Below are 13,090 nucleotides of genomic sequence, written 5' to 3'. Positions count from 1 at the left end.
GATGAAAAAAACTTCATATACTAAATGTTGAAAACTACGAAACTTCAGAGTAGTAAATAGAGTTTAACCCAAAAATATATCACCAACCGCACTTAATTTAGCAAACGATATATGACATTGAAAACTCATAAGAATGAAGAAAACCTCATTTCCACATCACAGTCAACAACTGTAAGCATAAATTTTTCAACCAACAAAACAATAATTGTTTTTTTATTATATATATGTATGAGTTCCTTGGGAGAAACAGAGTTAAAAAATAAATAAACTAATTCAAAACCTGAACAAATATTTCAAACCAACAAAAGATTCTTTTGTCTACAAACATATATTATACAATAATCCATTCACTGTTCTTTTCATTATCAACAACAAAAAGACAAAATAACAGGTGGAAAAAAGCACTTAAACAACTCAAAAAATCAGTTGCACGCGTGTAATGCAACATACAAACGTTTTAATATTTGTTTATGATCTGTAAAAATGACTTTATTCCATATAATCACATTTTAATCCAATTATATGTGAGATGATGTTAAGCACAAAGATAAAAATTTATTACAAATAGTTGTCATTTATTTAGTTCTTACAATGCATGCATAGCCTGATCGATCAAACAGAAAAACAAATTCCAGCACGCCGACAATAAAGCCAAATTATCTCCAATCACAGAAAACAAAACGGAACCGTACAATCAAAGCTTTAACAAATAAATGAAGTCCAAGTCAATTACCTGGATGATAGAGCGCGGTCAAAGGTAGCAAAAAACAGTTTGAAAACTTGAATTGCGAAGGTTTATCAAACCTTATAATACAAAATATCACCAACTGTTAGTCTGTTATCAACCGAATAAACTGTATAAAACTCAGGAAGCTCATAAAAACGAACAAAACCTGATTTCCACACATAACCAACCACTGCAACTATAAATTTTGCGACCAGAAAAACAATGATAGTTTCGTACTGTAAACATGCATGAGTCCCTCAAGAGGAACAGAGTTAAAAAAAATTAACCAATTAAAGACACGAACAAAGATTTTTTCGTGCACCCACACAGATTATAGAGTAATGCATTCATTACATCTTCTTGTTATCGTTAATAGAAACACAAAATATCAGGTGGCGGATGCCACTTAAACAGCTCAAAAAATCAACTTTATTTCTAATCTGTAAGAATAACTTTATTCCATATTATCAAATTCTAATCCAATTGCATAAAAAAAGATGTTTATCACTAAGTTTTATGGGCGCAAATACCTTCTAAACACAGCCTATAAAGAAGCAGTAGAAGTATTTATTATGTCAAATAGGACACAAAAGTGGTTCATAATTATAGACAGAAACACACAATTACTAAGTTGAAACACAACAATATTGATTCGTTCTTGGTAGTGGAGTATTAAACTCATTGTTCTCTGTCCGGGGATAATTTGAGAGACAGAAGCTAATTTCAGAGTACATTTTTCTCCATGTGAATACCAGATTAGTGTAGTTTCATCCTGTTAAAGATACGAAAAATGAAGCCATTCAAGCGGTTAAGATATCTAGTAATGATCGTGGAGATGCGCAACAAGAAGAAGATGTAAAATTAAAAACTTATTGTATCAAATGAATCCAATATCCTAATGTAAAGGAAATTACTCACAGTAGAAATTCTGAATGAACGAAGTTTTATCTTCCATTTTTGGCTGTACTTGATTAACTGGGAACCTTTTTTTAATGCAATGAATGCCTTCATAAGCAAGAGAGAGGAATATTAGGTGAAAAGTACTATGAAATCACACAGAGATCAAAATCTTGAATATATATGTTTAACCATATCAAAGTAAGTGTGTGAAAGGGTGTAATCTACAGAAAGGGCAACATTTTCACTGCTAGAAAGTTGAAAACTAAACTTTTACACAGATATTGGGTTTTTATTAATTCCCTTCAAGAATCGAAAAGCAAATTGTTCGAGTAATACAAGTAAATTCGATATACATATGCGTTGATCTATGTAAGATGGTTATAAGTTATAACTGTTTCATCATAAAATAATAGCCAGGCCAAGATTCCATGCAATTACGGTCTTTTTAGAAAGAAAACTCAACCGGGAAAAGCACAAAATGTATGCAAACCCGAAAGTGAAAAAAAGGGAACCGAATTGATGAACCAATAGATATAATATATATTTCCCCCTTTTATATTTCTTTTCTTGTCTAGTTTAGTTGGAAGTTTTAAGTTTGTGTGATGGTTTTCCCATTTTTTGTGTTTCTAGGAGCAGCAGGATCAAGTTTGGTGGAAAAGTATGCAAATGGTGAGATTTTTGAGTAATTCCAGTTGGAGCTGATTCACAAAAGATTGAAAATGATCATATCAAGTTTTCAGCTCAAAAAAAAAAAAAAAAAAAAAATTGCCAACCAATTGTTCCTCGTTTGAGAATGACGAAAGTAGACGTTTCGTGCTTTCTAAGGACATCTCATTCATTGAAATCTAAGGACTTTTGGTCTACCAAAAGTTATGGCCAATTCTGCCCACTGTAACTAATAAAATAAGAACGTAAATGCACCTTGTGCTTTGCTTTGTCATCAACACTTGGCACAAAAGTGGGTTTTAATTGCACTCACTAGCCTTTGGAGCAAAAGAAAAGCCGAGAGGAGAAAGTGGAGAGCACAACTGCCCACTCCATTGACTAATAAAATAATCAACACACGGGAACAGAAAGCAGGCCAAAAGAGGAATAGACTGATTGGAGTTTTCTGTAGAGAGTGCAGAACATGGCAGAGAGAGCAAAATCGGGAGAAAACAAAGCGAGAGCAGGGAGCAGGAAGAAAAAGGGGGGTCGCAGCTCCAAATTGAAAAAAAGAAGCATGCTCCTCTCTTCAAGGAGGAGAAGATCGGAGAGTTTAGCGGGAATAATTCTTGTAAAAAATGGCTGTTTTCTTTCTTTGATTTTTAATGGATGATTCCTTATGTATTAAAACAAGTATATGTAACTAATTTCCTTTTTCTAGAGTGAGGCCATAATTCTCAACATGATTACGTAGATTCTCTTTCAATTGCTTAAGTGTTGTTACATGCTTGCTTTGATATTTTTAATCATTAAATTAAACTATCTATGTGCCTTGATACTTGATTACCATTAAGATATTTAGAAAAGTAATCGGATGCAATTTTGAACGAATGCCACATTAAAATGGTTATGCTTCTTGTGATTGAGGATCGTAATTTCTCCTAAGGTAAATATCATACTTTTAGGGATTACATGGTTTAACAAAAGGATTTTCACCAAGATTAATGAATCACTCATGTTTATATTTAATCCAAATGTCATGGATAAATTTCATGTAGTGGTATGCGTTTTAGCTTGGATGTCACAAGTAAAACATACATAAGGAAAACCCAACCTTCAAAGCATGTGTGTTTTCAATTACTTAAGCAATTGGAAGAGCTATGTAGGAGTGTTGTTGGTAAAGGTTGAACTCTAGTGCCTTGTCAATTTAATTTTCTTTAATTATTTGTATTATCTTGAGTTTCTATATTTACTTGTGTTGTTTAGTTGGATCACTATTCCTATAAACCAATTCCCATTTTAGATATTTGTTGAAGTCATGTATAGTAGTATTTAGTTTCATTGAATTAGTGTAGTTCTTAGAGTTAACTAAGTTAAATACACAAAAACTCGTAAATTGTTTATATTAGTCCCTGAGGAGATCGACCTTGTTTGAGCCATTCTATACTACAAACACTTGTTCTCTTGCAAGAATTTTCTATGGTTTAACCCTTGTTTTACAAGTGGTAAAATCGCTATCACGAATCTCCTATGCATCATCGGTCCATCTAGGTTTCTAATAGATTACATAATAAATGTCTTTCTTCTGAAAACCCTAAATCGAACCAAATAAAATTATAGAAAATTAAACATAAAAAAGAAAACCCAAAATTCCACTAATCCAAATAAGAAAGGAAAATAGAATCAAACATAAGTGGAGCTAGAGAGAGCATACCCAAACCAATAGTGGTGTTCCAACCCTTGCAATTTCACAAACTTCTCAGTGGAGGAAGGAAAACACAAAATACGCCCTAGCCCACAAATTTTGAACAAAACACTACAACTCACCACATAACAAAATTTTTAAGGTTTCCTCCAAACAACACAAATTAGAAACACAAACTTACATACAGCTAACATACCTGAGTTGAATTCGACTTCTTAGACAACAAACTCAAACCGCGCCACCGCTAAAGTGACAAAAATTCGTTGGAAAGCCAGTCCCAACTCCGGGAACGCTGATGATAACAGAGACCAACACCCTGAAATTCTTTCCCTGACGATTGCAAAATCAGGATAAAACGATGTAACCAAATGTTTTACCCAAAAAAAGATAGAGGATCAAACACGGAGAGAGCGAGACAAAGACAGAGAGGAGGAAAAGCTTGCGAGAGACAAAAGATAAATAGGAAGGTAAAGTGAAGAGAGCGGAATCGAAGCTCACTAACAAAAGATGATCAATGTGTGGCAATAAGGGGCAAAATGGGCATTTAAGTGTGCAAAACAGGCAGCAAAACAACAAACAAAATAAAAAAGGCTAAATCACCAAAATGGTCCCTGAGATTTGTATAACACATCACTTTGGTCCCTAAGATTTCAAATCAGTAGAAATGGTCCTTGAGATTGTAAACCATCCATCATTTTGGTCATTCCGTTAAAAACTCCATTAAGTGTCCCAGAGCTCTTGGCCGGAAGTTTGGGCAATTTTCAAAGCTTCGTAACTCAATCGTTTCTTAACCAAATTTGACCCATAATATATCAAAATGAAGATAGGAAAGTGTAGAATAAGATTATACTTATTGGAAGCCCAATGGTTGTCAGAGATGGCCGGAAAATAGCCTCAAAGTTGACTGGTCCGAGGGAAAACTGGAAAACTCGTTGGAAACTGGGTAAACTTTAAACTTTCATAACTTCTTCAATACTCAACGAAATCAAGTGATTCAAAAACGAAAATCATACTACTCGATGAGACGAAGAGAATGGTACCTTTTTCGATGGCTAACTCACCATGGTTGGGCCTGAATAGCTCTTCGTTGATCTAGTCAATTGAAAGTTAGATTGGAGCTGAATAGGGAGATATCAACGATGCCGAGTTTTTGCATTCTTTTGCAGTTTTCTCTGATTCGATATTCTCTGGATTGCTCATACAGAGACTTAGGGGTTTGGAAGAAGAAACTAAGAAAGTAGAGCATGGAGGTTCAAGAATTCAACGGTGGGAGAGGGAGAGGCTAATAAGTCAGTTGAAAGAGGAGATGAAATGGGAGTAAATCGGATAGCTAGGGTTTTGTGTTTAGAAATCTTATAAAGAATTAAAGATCCATAATCAGTATAAATATTTTACTAATACAATTATAGCAACACAAATCTTGTTGTCAAGTTGGTTGAAGCAAACACTTTCAACCTGGAGGTCAGAGGTTCGAAACATCTAGATTTTGAGTATTTGTTACAAATTTATATAATTAATATATATTAAATAATTAAATAAAAATTCAGTTCGGTTTGGTCCGGCCTAGTTTCTGGACCACCAAAACCGAAACCAAACCTACCTATTTCGGCTTTTTAAACCCATCCCTATATATGATATATATTTCATATATTATACTCGTGCCCTGTACTTTACCCATGGGACAAAGTGACAACCAAGTTTTGTAATGGGGGCAAATGAATAATTGAGGTAATAGAAAAATAAAGAAAGAGAGGAGTGTGGGTTTGGGCCTTTTGGCCCCTTGCAACGGGGATCTTTTAGTGTCCTTGGCTTTAATGGCTTTCAAAATATGCCTAACGCCATCCTTTTCACATTTGTTAATGAAAACAGAGTCCTAGATTTTATAACGTAGGCTATACACATTTCTTTTTATTTTTCACACATTTTTAAATTTTTAGTCATTAATCGAATGAATTAAAAAAAAAATCAAAGAATATAAATTTACAAGCATTGTGTGCAACGTAAAACAAGTGTATGAATAGCGCCATTGTTTATAAGGATGGTGTTTTTTCTTTTTTAATGGAATTAGTTGGTGGCGAAGTTAGAACTATCTGATTTTTTTGGGCCAATAATATTCACAGAAGTATTTTAGCATCCTCCTCGTAACCACACACCTTCTCATATTCTCTATATGTTTATTTTTGTCTTTAATTCTGGGGTAAATTACACTTTACTACCTCAGGTTTGGGGTCAATTTCAATTCCTTACAACATCTTTAAAACATTTCACTTTCATACCTCAAGTACTATTTTATTTCAATATAATACCTCCGTTACATTTTCCATCCATTGATCTGTTAAGTGCTGACGTGACTGCCAAATGTTTACCACGTGGCAAAAAAAAAAAAAATTTTTTTTTACTTTTTAAAAAAAAAAAAAAAAAAAAACCTTAATCTTCTAAATTTTTTTTTTTATTTTTTTTTAAAAAAAAGGGTTAAAAATCTAGATCCCATCACCCCACCCCCAAAACCTTGAACAAAAAGAAAAAACCCGGATCCCCCCCAACCTTAACCCCAACCCCCCTCCCTCGGGGTCGGAGCCTCATCATCTTCCATCCGTCCACACCCATCCTCCACCACCTCCTCTGCACCCATCCTTCACCTCCTCCGGGCACCCATCTTCTTCCTCCCCAACCCGAGCCCAACCTGCAACCCAGAATGAAGAAGAAGAAAAAAAGAAAAAAAAAACCCAGTGCACCCACCCTTGCATGCATCCTCTTCCCTCCTCTACACACCCCACTCCTTATTGGGCAAGACGGGATTTGGGTTGCAGGGAAAGGGAGATGGATTTTTTTTTCTTTTCTTTTCTTTTCTGGGTTGCAGGTAGTGGGTGTGGTGAAGGAGGTGGAGGATGGGTGCACGGTGGGTTTGGGGAAGACGGGAGGGGGAAGAAAGGGGAGTCGGGGACGATGAAGATGGGTTTTTTTTTTTTTCTTTCTTTTCCTCTCCTTTTCTTCTTCTTCTGGGTTGCAAGTTGGGTGGGTAGGGGGGGTTGCGGGTTTAGCTTTTGTTTTTGGTTTTTATTTTTATTTTTATTTTTATTATCTTTTTTTTTTGTTTTTAATATAGAAGATTAAGATTTTTTTTAAAAAAAATTAAATTTTTTTTTTTGCCACGTGGTAGACATTTGGCAACCACATTAGCACTTAACGGATCAATGGATGGAAAATGTAACAGATGTATTATATTGAAATAAAATAATACTTGAGGTATGAAAGTAAAATATTTTAAAGACATTTTAAGAAATTGAAATTGACTTTAAACCTGAGGTGGTAAAGTGTAATTTATCCATAACTCTATTTAGTTCATTAGATATGACAAAAAATTATGGAGTGTACGGATAACTAGAACGTTTACCAATTCATTTCACTCTCTCTGTCTATAAATAGTCATCATAAACAGTGACTCCTCTGCCTCGCTTTCTCCGCTCTGCCGAATCAAAGACATCCCCACCCACGTCAGTCCTCATCAACCTTCTCACATCACTCCTCACCAAACCTTCCCTCTCATTGCGTAAGCCGTCTCTCCCTCTCTCTACATGTTTGTATTTGCATGTCACGTTTGGATCTTTGGTTTTTGAGGTTTGATCTTCTTAATGTTTACTGTTAATTGGTAATTGTTCTTTTCAATCTGGGTTTTGTTTTTAGGGTTATAATTTTGGGTTTTTGCGTTTGAGCTGAATTATAGATTGAAACTGAGATCGGCCCCTGTAATGATCTTTTATCGTATCTTAGCAGATACTGAAAGTTGAAAACAGCGAAGATTCTGTATTTGATTCTGCCATTAAAACCTGCTTCTTTAATTAATCAAGTATTAGTTCAATTTCTAATCTTATTTTTAATTTGCCTTTTCACCATTAATTTAATACTGATTTAATTTGCCTTCTGTGTCGAATTGGTGGAAATATTTTTGTTTCGAAATTTTTGTTATGGATGTTTAAAAATGGTCAATGATGGCATCTGGCTGAAAAGCAAAATCATATAATCGCATGTAGTGTTATGTATAATTATTTATAATCTTTGGTTTTTGATGGGTTTATTGTGAATTTTACTTTTTGTGATGAATTATTTCATGAGTTCCCATGAGTGCTTTTTTCATGAGGAAGTTGATGGTTATTTTATATCATATGAGCTCTTGTGATGGGTGGGTTTAATTTTTAGCGCTGGGTTTGAATAGTGGGACAGCCGGCACTCCATTCTTAAGTCGAATCCTTATGAACAAAACCAAGCAGGGGCATTCTAGGATTCATGTAGCCGACTCCACTTAGTGGGATAAGGCTTTGTTGTTGATGTTTGTTGTTTGAATAGTGGATGCATACTTTTCGTACAACTTCTAGTTTTAGAAATTAGTATAGATATTATCTAGGGTTTAAAGTAATAGCCTGCGTAGGCTAGTTAACCAAAACGGAGCCTCGAGTGAGCTTGCTTCTTCTCATAGTGCACCGGACATTGATTCCCTTGCTGTCTTTCACAGGGGATGGTTTGGTTTCATCCTTTTATGATTGTTCCGTGTCTACAAGTAATTCTGTTAACTGCAAGTATCTTGTTCAGTCGGGGTGGTTGGAGTGACGGTCTGAAATTCAAGAGCGGGTAGTGTTGTATAATGCTAATCAGTAACGCATCCAAGCTATGGGTAGCGGTATAGGTGTTGAGGGCTGCGGCTGATTAGGTGTTTGAATAGTTTAATTTGTTTCATCTTTTATATATGCATTTACTTTGCTGTTAGTTGATATTGGATAATAAACTCTACACTCTATGATCAAAGTTCTGTTCTGTGTGAATTCCTTGTTGTTATAATGGTGCTTAAAGGCCTTATCCATCATTTGATATTGTCATTAACTCGATTTTACTTGTCAGAATTGTTCATGATCATTATGTTGATTCACCATTCTTTTCTTTGCTTTTACTAATTTTCTTCTTCACTGGTGTATGAGTTCAGGGCTAAACATGTCAGCCATGACAACCGTACAAGTTCCCTCCCAATGCATGTTCAGACATGTGCCCCAAAAGCGGTTCACCAGTTCAATTGTGAAGTTATCTCCTCCTCTTGGATCTGTGAAGAATATCTCAAAGTCCTTTGGCTTGAAAGCATCCTCCAACTCCCGGGCATCAATGGAAGTATACAAGGTTAAACTGATTGGACCAGATGGCGTGGAGAACGAATTTGAGGCGGCGGATGATTGTTACATCTTAGATGCAGCTGAGAATGCTGGAGTTGAGCTGCCATATTCTTGCAGGGCTGGGGCATGCTCGACCTGTGCGGGGAAGCTGGCGTCAGGTTCAGTGGATCAGTCCGATGGTTCATTCCTCGACGACAATCAAATGAAGGAGGGTTATGTGCTGACTTGTGTCTCGTACCCGACTTCAGACCTTGTGATTCACACTCACAAGGAAAGTGAGCTGTATTAGGTGGGTTTGGCGTCGGCATTGAGTAGAATATTGAAAGTGGTGGTTTATGCTTCACATGTCAAGGCTCTCATAGACCTTCCCTTTTGTTCTGTTCGTTGTGGAATCGTATTGCAATTAAATGTTAAGAGCACTTCCAGCGTGGGAGCCCTTCCTCCAGGCTATTCTCTATTTAATCCACCTAATGAACAGTAACTGCCATTAATAAATAGTAATCATCTTCTACATCTCTACCGTTGCATTTGAATAGCACTGGCAATTGGTAATAAAATATTAGTATTTTATTTATTTATAAAATAATATAAAATAATTTTATTTGTAATCCAATCCCAATTGGCAGCTCCTTTCTCGTCCTCCCTATATCTCATTCACTCTCCCAAATCCTATCGCAATTCGTTTTCTCAAGAATACGAAGAGGAGATTTTCTCTGCAAATTTGTGTGAGCTTTGAGAGGATGAAGGCTATGGAGGAAGTTGTGGAGGAAAACAAAGTTAAGCCTTTGACCGCCGAGCAATTGGAGCTGTATGAGTTGCAGTCCCAGTTGGAGTTTGAATCCGACAATAGCGTAGACGAAGAGGAGGAGGACGACGACGCGGATGAGGACGAAGAGGACAATGATGACGAAGAAGAGGACGACGATGACGATGTTTAGGAGGTCGTACAGTCATCTTGTGGCCTTCCGATTCACTTGGTAGGCGTCTGACGTGGGCTTCGGGAGCTCGGGTCTGCATGAATCCACGGGCCTGGAGCTCGGGCCTGCTCGAGCTTGCTCGCTAGCCAACGCTGGACTTCCTCCCTCGGGCAATCAGGCCCTGTTCCGCAGCCTGTCCCTCGAGCGGTTGTGGTTAAGTTTTTGACACATTTGGAGACATCAATTTAGTGGTGGTATGCTATGGCATCAATTTATATACTCTTGTTTGGCTTGTGAAAAATATAAAAGGGGTGTAGAAGCAGAAAAATAGTGTGTGAAAATCATTATCCTCTAGAAGCAGAAAAATAATTTCCATGGTTGGTTACTCGTGAATAATGATATTATTTTTGTATAAATAAGAGAGAATTGCTATTGGTACTTTAAAAAATTTATTCTAATTTTTATAATTAAAAAAAAAAATACATTTGTGAGAAATTTAGAATGAAATTTGTGGAATATTAAATATCTTAAGTGATATGTACACGGCCAAGTGCTTAGCGGCTAGGTGTCTAGCAAGAGCTTATGTGGTTAATTTTATATTTGTTTGAATTAAATTTATTATAAAATACGTATGTAAAAAGTACCTACTACTACTTCAATCAATGAGAATACCTATTTTTACTCGATACAAAATTACACACTATTATTATTTGCTTAAATTCCATGTCAATATAATTGCACTTGGGAAAACAGATTTACTGGTGCCTTGTTGGTGTTTAGATTACAGACTTGAAGCAAAAGGCCACTGGGCTTGGAACTGCAAATTTCAAATTAGATTTTGGTGGGGTGCACCAAGCCCATGTTGGGGTGTAACGCATAGGCAAGGAATGCGGCTAAGCTATTGTACGGAGCAATGCCAACAAAAAGAAACAGGGGTATAAAGAAAGTAGAAGAACCATTAAAGCGGTTTATTCGATTAAGATTTTAAATGATTTTAAAAGAATTATAAATAAATGGAGTTTAATTGAGCTCAGCAGACTCCTCCATGTTTCTTTTAAGTGAGTTTATTTAAAGAAAAAATTTATTTAGACCTAGTTCTCTTATCTCTATACCCAACTAAAAAGTTTTATTCACTAAACTTTTAAGTTTAACCTTTAATAAATAAATAAGAAAATAACATTCGATGTTTCTATTGCTACACCCAATGATCCAAAACCTAGCACACCACTCCATCCCTCCATTATTTCTGGCAAAACAAACTACTATCCCATTGACATTCTCCTCGGACCCGGGAACCACTTCTTGCAATGTCTCCTTCAAAACATCAGTCAAGAGGCACCCAACAAATAGACCAAATGGTATCACCAATTCATAGTTTTTGGAGATGGAAAATATGATGTCTAATAAGAAGCTGAGGGTGCCCAAAGTAACATATGACCATATGAATGTTTTCTTTTTTCCAAGCAGTAACAACTGCTCCAATGTTGTATGCGCTACTTTTCGCCACAGGAGCTCCTTCACTTGGGGAGGTATGGCTTCCCACAACTTCTCCTTTACCAAAGTGCTTTTGATTTGCAGCTTCTACTTATTTTCTTTGTTGGGCTTTCCAAATTGTGCTGTGGATGAAACTGCTTTTACACGACCTAGATTTAGGATATATAACTGGATATGGTCTTAATAATTTATTCCTAAAAATTTCAACAAATAATCCCAATTGAAAATTTTGGAGCCCATGGTCGTTGATGATCTTGCTTTCACTTGGGTGGGTTTTGCCGGAAATAATGAAAGAGTGCAATGGTGTGCTAGGATTTGAGTTATTGGGTGTAGAAATAAAAACAGCAATGTTTATTTTCTTATTCATTTAAGGGCAAACATGGAAGCTTAGTAGAGAAAATGTTTTAGTTGAGTGTAGAGATAAGACAACTGGATCCAAATAAAATTTCCTAAAAACACTATAAAAGAATAAAATTCATCAAAATCCTTCACTTTTGAAAATAATTTTAGATCAAATCCTATTTGAATACACATTTAGTTTTATAAACTATTTTTAAAATCTTGATTGAATACATCTGGCTTCCTATGGTTATTTAAAATCTTAATTGAATACCAATGGACTTCCTTGGATTCTTTTTAAGTCATGAATCTTGATTGAATTTCTCTGAATTTGTAAACTTTGTTAAAATCCTTTAAACTCCTAATTGAATACACCTATATAAAATTGAGAAATTTTAGTCAAACCCACTTATTTTATCTCTACAACCAACTAACATTACAATATATTTGGTATCTTTTACCTTGTTTTCAATTACCGTTAAGGACAAATATGTTTAAAAGGGTGATTTTGTATAAAATCAATAAGAAGTTATACTATTAATAATATATCAACAATATTTTTGTTAATCATAAATAGGATAATCATACATTGTGATACTTAAATGCATTTAAAATAATCTAAAATTACAAAATTTGCCATTACAGCTAGCACCCACAACAACTAACACCCCCTTTCTCATATTTTTATTTTTATATTTTGAAATATGTCAATACAGATTAAACATTGCAATGTAGTGTATGGTTTTTATTATGTTTTTTTTTTACATTTGGATTCAGACATTGCGTTGTGGTGTCCACTCCTGGTTTCATTTTTTCCATCACCTACACGCTTCCTACATTTCCATTGTTACACTCGAATTCAGACACTACATGCAGTGTCTGTTTCCCCGTTCCTTTTTTATTTTTGGATTCAGACGCTGCATTGCATTATCCATTTCCTAGTTTCCTTTTTTATATCACTCACACGCCTCCTGCATGTCCATTTTTATGTTCAGTTTTAGACACTGCAATTCAGTCTTCGTTTCTTGGTTCTATTTTTTACTTTTGGATTCAAATGCTATGTTGTAGAGTCCATTTCGTAGTTTCGTTTTTTTTTTTATTTCCATCACTCACACGTTTTTTTTTCTTTTCGTTTTTTTACTTTTGGATTCAAACAATGCAATGCAATGTCTATTTCCTTATTATATTTGTATTTTTGGACTTAGAC

General features: G+C 35.3%; 1 protein-coding gene across 2 annotated transcripts; it reads left to right on the top strand.

The window, feature by feature from the left end:
- Window positions 1-7,369: 7,369 nt before the first annotated feature.
- On the top strand, window positions 7,370-9,595 carry LOC103954234 (ferredoxin, root R-B1). 2 transcript variants are annotated; one of them, XM_009366040.3, is made up of 2 exons: window positions 7,370-7,527; window positions 8,953-9,595. In XM_009366040.3, exon 2 carries the CDS (start codon window positions 8,961-8,963, stop codon window positions 9,420-9,422), a length of 462 nt encoding a protein of 153 aa, XP_009364315.1. In that variant the 5' UTR covers window positions 7,370-7,527; window positions 8,953-8,960; the 3' UTR covers window positions 9,423-9,595. The 2 variants fall into 2 exon arrangements, with proteins under 2 accessions (XP_009364315.1, XP_009364316.1); XM_009366041.3 differs by having other exon boundaries at window positions 7,455-7,595.
- The last annotated feature ends 3,495 nt before the right edge of the window (window positions 9,596-13,090 follow it).

The sequence above is a fragment of a genome, unplaced genomic scaffold (assembly GCF_019419815.1).
Source record: "Pyrus x bretschneideri cultivar Hongxiangsu unplaced genomic scaffold, Pyrus_bretschneideri_v1 Contig5, whole genome shotgun sequence".
In the NCBI taxonomy this organism is placed as follows: Eukaryota; Viridiplantae; Streptophyta; class Magnoliopsida; order Rosales; family Rosaceae; genus Pyrus; species Pyrus x bretschneideri.
The sequence above is the reverse complement of the archived record's forward strand: the minus strand, read 5'-3'. Positions and strand labels throughout refer to the sequence as shown.

Coding starts and splice junctions, on each gene's coding strand:
- LOC103954234 (XM_009366040.3), top strand. CDS start 8,961: ATGTCAGCCATGACAACCGTACAAGTTCCCTCCCAATGCATGTTCAGA.